Source organism: Nerophis ophidion, linkage group LG04, assembly GCF_033978795.1.
Source record: "Nerophis ophidion isolate RoL-2023_Sa linkage group LG04, RoL_Noph_v1.0, whole genome shotgun sequence".
In the NCBI taxonomy this organism is placed as follows: Eukaryota; Metazoa; Chordata; class Actinopteri; order Syngnathiformes; family Syngnathidae; genus Nerophis; species Nerophis ophidion.
Window position 1 is genome coordinate 84,165,498 of NC_084614.1, and position 5,521 is coordinate 84,171,018.

General features: G+C 43.1%; 1 protein-coding gene across 2 annotated transcripts in view; it reads right to left on the reverse strand.

Moving 5' to 3' along the window:
• Positions 1–437: 437 nt before the first annotated feature.
• Positions 438–5,521, reverse strand: part of LOC133552089 (phosphoglucomutase-1-like) — a 22,999-nt gene continuing 17,915 nt past the window's right edge. For both annotated transcript variants that reach the window (XM_061899408.1, XM_061899409.1), the window contains 2 exons: positions 4,727–4,855; positions 438–2,334 (listed from right to left, as the gene is read on the reverse strand). In XM_061899408.1, the coding sequence (XP_061755392.1) occupies positions 2,245–2,334; positions 4,727–4,855 (219 nt within the window). In that variant the 3' untranslated portion in view covers positions 438–2,244. The remainder of the gene's footprint in view (positions 2,335–4,726; positions 4,856–5,521) is intronic.

Sequence of the window (5,521 nt, forward strand, 5' to 3'; positions counted from 1 at the left end):
GGTATGGGGGTGCATTAGTGCCCAAGGCATGGGTAACTTACACATCTGTGAAGGCACCATTAATGCTAAAAGGTACATACAGGTTTTGGAACAACATATGCTGCCGTCTTTTTCATGGACGCCCCTGCTTATTTCAGCAAGACAATGCCGAGCCACATTCAGCAGGTGTTACAACAGCGTGGCTTCGTAAAAAAAAGAGTGCAAGTACTTTCTTGGCCCGCCTGCAGTCCAGACCTGTCTCCCGTGGAAAATGTGTGGCGCATTATGAAGCGTAAAATACGACAGCGGAGACCCCGGACTGTTGAACGACTGAAGCTCTGCATAAAACAAACTCAAATATATATATATATATATATATATATATATATATATATATATATATATATATATATATATATATATATATATATATATATATATATAAATGAAAAAAATACTTGAATTTCATTGTTCATTTATTTACACATTTACACACACATAACACTCATCTACTCATTGTTGAGTTAAGGGTTGACTTGTCCATCCTTGTTTTTCTAATCATATGCATGTTGAGTAGATGGCAGTATTGTCCTGTATAAGAGTGTCACAACATTGCTGTTTGAGGCAGACAAATTGCTTTACAGTAGACTGGGGGTGTCAAACTCAAATACAGAGTGGGCCAAAATTTTTAACGGAACAAAGCCGTGGGCCGAGGTGGAACAAATGAACCTTTTAATAGGGACCCAAACAAGTTTTGCATTAAATATTGAACAAGCAAGGCTTATATAACTTTAGTGACATGCAGTTCCAAATAATAATAGTAATAATTAAAAAAATATCAATGGCATATCAAATAACATTTAAATAAAAATGCATTGCCTTTTTTTCTTTTTGCAATCTTCTGAGGTAAATATCATTTTTTTTCCACAAGCTAATAATACATTTGAAAATAAAATAACAATAATGAACGAACCAAACATTCAAGCCTTGAAGTAGCAAGAGGAAAATGCATGAATAAAACGTTAATTATTGCTCAGTTTGCTGGAAGTTTCCCGGAAGAGTTAGTGCTGCAAGGGGTTCTGGGTATTTGTTCTGTTGTGTTACGGTGCGGATGTTCACCCGCAATGTGTTTTGTCATTCTTGTTTGGTGTGGGTTCACAGTGTGGCGCATATTTTTTAACAGTGCTAAAGTTGTTTATACGGCCACCCTCAGTGTGACCTGTATGGCTCAAGTATGCCTTGCATTCACTTGTGTGTGTGTATGTGTAAAAGCCACAAATATTATGTGACACGCTGTTAGTACGGAGGAAAAGCGGACGTGACGACAGGTTGTAGAGAACGCTAAAGGCAGTGCCCCCAATATAGTTATAGAAATCGGTAGAAATTCGGGGAGAATGGTTGCTCCGGGAGATTTTCGGGAGGGGCGCTGAACTTGGGGAGTCTACCGGGAAAATTAGGAGGGTTGGCAAGTATGCGGTATTACTGCGGCACCGACGCTGTATAACACTCTAATGCTAATTTATATTACCTCAAGGACCAAATTAGATTACACGGCGGGCCAGATTTGGCCCGCGGGCCAGAGTTTGACACCCATGCTCTACATAAAACAAGAATGGGAAAGAATTCCACTTTCAAAGCTTCAACAATTAGTTTCCTCAGTTCCCAAACGTTTGAGTGTTGTTAAAAGAAAAGGTGATGTAACACAGTGGTGAACATGCCCTTTCCCAACTACTTTGGCACGTGTTGCAGCCATGGAATTCTAAGTTAATTCAAAGTTAAAGTTTATGAGTTTGAACATCAAATATGTTGTCTTTGTAGCATATTCAACTGAATATGGGTTGAAAATTATTTGCAAATCATTGTATTCTGTTTATATTTACATCTAACACCATTTCCCAACTCAAATGGAAACGGGGTTTGTAAAAGCGGGTTATTGTTGTGTGCAAATATTCAAATGTGTAATTGTTTGCAATCCTTCCCCTAATAAAGTGTTTTTATGCGCACCATCAAGCTGGCTTTTTTTTTTTTTTATCCTCCAGCGCCCACTAATTCCGCTCCATTTTTTCGTCACTGGCGGATGCCTTTTTAATTTCCCCCGGAATAAAGCTCTAATGGATGATCACGTGACGAAAACAGAATGCAAATGACGACTTGACGGACTGCGGCGGGGCGAAAAGCAGGGGCGCCACGCTTGCCTCCAGAAAAGAAAAGGAAGTCTATATCGAGCAAAGTTTCGCAATCTTGCGGCGTAAGTGACGGGCGGAGTCATGTGATGACGGATGGACCGTTTCGGCCGGTCCGGCGATGGAGCTGGGACATCTTGACTGCGATTGTTGCCAACGGCGCCAACGCCACCTGTTCCGAGAAACAAACAGGAGACGATCAATTGGCTGTGAATCTTCATTAAAACGAAACATGGCCGTTTAAAAAAAAAAAGTGTGTTTTACATTCAAATGAGCTGTTTTGCATTGTATTTACTTTTATGGCCGAGTAGTGGAATGGAGCACACAGGAAATCAAGTATGCATTTATATAGCACTTTTCTCTATTGACTCAAAGCGCTTTACATAGTGAAACCCAATATCTAAGTTACATTTAAACCAGTGTGGGTGGGACTGGGAGCAGGTGGGTAAAGTGTCTTGCCCAAGGACACAACGGCAGTGACTAGGATGGCGGAAGCGGGAATCGAACCTGCAACCCTCAGGTTGCTGGCAGGGCCGCTCTACCAACCGAGCTAAACCGGTTGCGTTTATAATGTGTTACAGTGCGGATGTTCTCCCGAAATGTGTTTGTCATTCTTGTTTGGTGTGGGTTCACAGTCTGGCGCATATTAGTAATAGTGAAGTGAAGTGAAGTGAATTATATTTATATAGCGCTTTTCTCTAGTGACTCAAAGCGCTTTACATAGTGAAACCCAATATCTAAGTTACATTTAAACCAGTGTGGGTGGGACTGGGAGCAGGTGGGTAAAGTGTCTTGCCCAAGGACACAACGGCAGTGACTAGGATGGCGGAAGCGGGAATCGAACCTGCAACCCTCAGGTTGCTGGCACGGCCGCTCTACCAACCGAGCTAAACCGGTTGCGTTTATAATGTGTTACAGTGCGGATGTTCTCCCGAAATGTGTTTGTCATTCTTGTTTGGTGTGGGTTCACAGTCTGGCGCATATTAGTAAGAGTGAAGTGAAGTGAAGTGAATTATATTTATATAGCGCTTTTCTCTAGTGACTCAAAGCGCTTTACATAGTGAAACCCAATATCTAAGTTACATTTAAAGCAGTGTGGGTGGCACTGGGAGCAGGTGGGTAAAGTGTCTTGCCCAAGGACACAACGGCAGTGACTAGGATGGCGGAAGCGGGAATCGAACCTGCAACCCTCAGGTTGCTGGCACGGCCGCTCTACCAACCGAGCTAAACCGGTTGCGTTTATAATGTGTTACAGTGCGGATGTTCTCCCGAAATGTGTGTGTCATTCTTGTTTGGTGTGGGTTCACAGTCTGGCGCATATTAGTAAGAGTGAAGTGAAGTGAATTATATTTATATAGCGCTTTTCTCTAGTGACTCAAAGCGCTTTACATAGTGAAACCCAATATCTAAGTTACATTTAAACCAGTGTGGGTGGCACTGGGAGCAGGTGGGTAAAGTGTCTTGCCCAAGGACACAACGGCAGTGACTAGGATGGCGGAAGCGGGAATCGAACCTGCAACCCTCAGGTTGCTGGCACGGCCGCTCTACCAACCGAGCTAAACCGGTTGCGTTTATAATGTGTTACAGTGCGGATGTTCTCCCGAAATGTGTTTGTCATTCTTGTTTGGTGTGGGTTCACAGTCTGGCGCATATTAGTAAGAGTGAAGTGAAGTGAAGTGAATTATATTTATATAGCGCTTTTCTCTAGTGACTCAAAGCGCTTTACATAGTGAAACCCAATATCTAAGTTACATTTAAACCAGTGTGGTTGGCACTGGGAGCAGGTGGGTAAAGTGTCTTGCCCAAGGACACAACGGCAGTGACTAGGATGGCGGAAGCGGGAATCGAACCTGCAACCCTCTGGTTGCTGGCACGGCCGCTCTACCAACCGAGCTAAACCGGTTGCGTTTATAATGTGTTACAGTGCGGATGTTCTCCCGAAATGTGTTTGTCATTCTTGTTTGGTGTGGGTTCACAGTCTGGCGCATATTAGTAAGAGTGAAGTGAAGTGAAGTGAATTATATTTATATAGCGCTTTTCTCTAGTGACTCAAAGCGCTTTACATAGTGAAACCCAATATCTAAGTTACATTTAAACCAGTGTGGGTGGCACTGGGAGCAGGTGGGTAAAGTATCTTGCCCAAGGACACAACGGCAGTGACTAGGATGGCGGAAGCGGGAATCGAACCTGCAACCCTCAGGTTGCTGGCACGGCCGCTCTACCAACCGAGCTTCTTACTGGTAACGAGGGATGTGGATCTTACAAGTCAATCAATCAATGAATCAATGTTTACTTATATAGCCCTAAGTGTCTCAAAGGGCTGCACAAGCCACAACGACATCCGCGGGTCGGATCCCGCATCAGGGCAAGGAAAAACTCAACCCAGTGGGATGACTATGAAAAACCTGGTTGAAGGCAGAAGCGGGGATCGAACCTGGAACCTTCAAGTTGCTGGCACGGCCGCTCTACTGCCCTCTAATCTACTAATAAAAGCCGTAATCAATCCAAAAAAAGGTGCCTTTGTTTCATGACTCCACTATTCGGCGCCATGCTGCGTTTCTCACCTGCGCATCTTGAAAAATGTCGTCTTTCTCGTAGCTGTCAAGATGGACGTGAACGGTGGCCCCGTCGCTGCACGTGCCGCTGAGTCTGTAGATGATCCGGGAACCGTCAGAGAAGATTATCCGCAGACCCTGCGGGGCAAAGGCGTTCTTGAACGGAATACAATCTCCGTGTGATGGAGGATGTTGTAAATATATCTGCGGATCTACCTAGATCAACACAACAAATACCCAGAATCCTTTGCATCCATGAAACAGAATACAATCTCCGTATGATGGAGGATGTTGTAAATACATCTGCGGATCTACCTAGATCAACACAACAAATACCCAGAATCCTTTGCATCCATGAAACTGAATACAATCTCCGTATGATGGAGGATGTTGTAAATATATCTGTGGATCACCTAGATCAGGGGTGGGGAACCTTTTTGCCCGAGAGAGCCATGAAATCCAAATATTTCAAAAATGTATTTCCGTGAGAGCCATATCATATTTTTTAACACTGAATACAACTAAATGTGTGCATTTTTAAGTAAGACCAACATTTTTAGAGTATAATAAGTCTCTTATTCTTTTTAATAACATTGTTGTTCCGAAGCTAACCAATAATAAATCAAATGTCATGTCTGTTGATCATGTTTTTGTTTGTCTTTTGGACTCTTTAAGTTCCTGTTTTTTTTCCACTCCCTTGTCTGGTTTCCTTGGTTACTCATTTTGTCCACCTGTCTCTGGTGGACAAAACGCCCGCTCACCTGCTTCCTGAGCACTAATCAGAGGCAGTATTTAAGCTCGTCT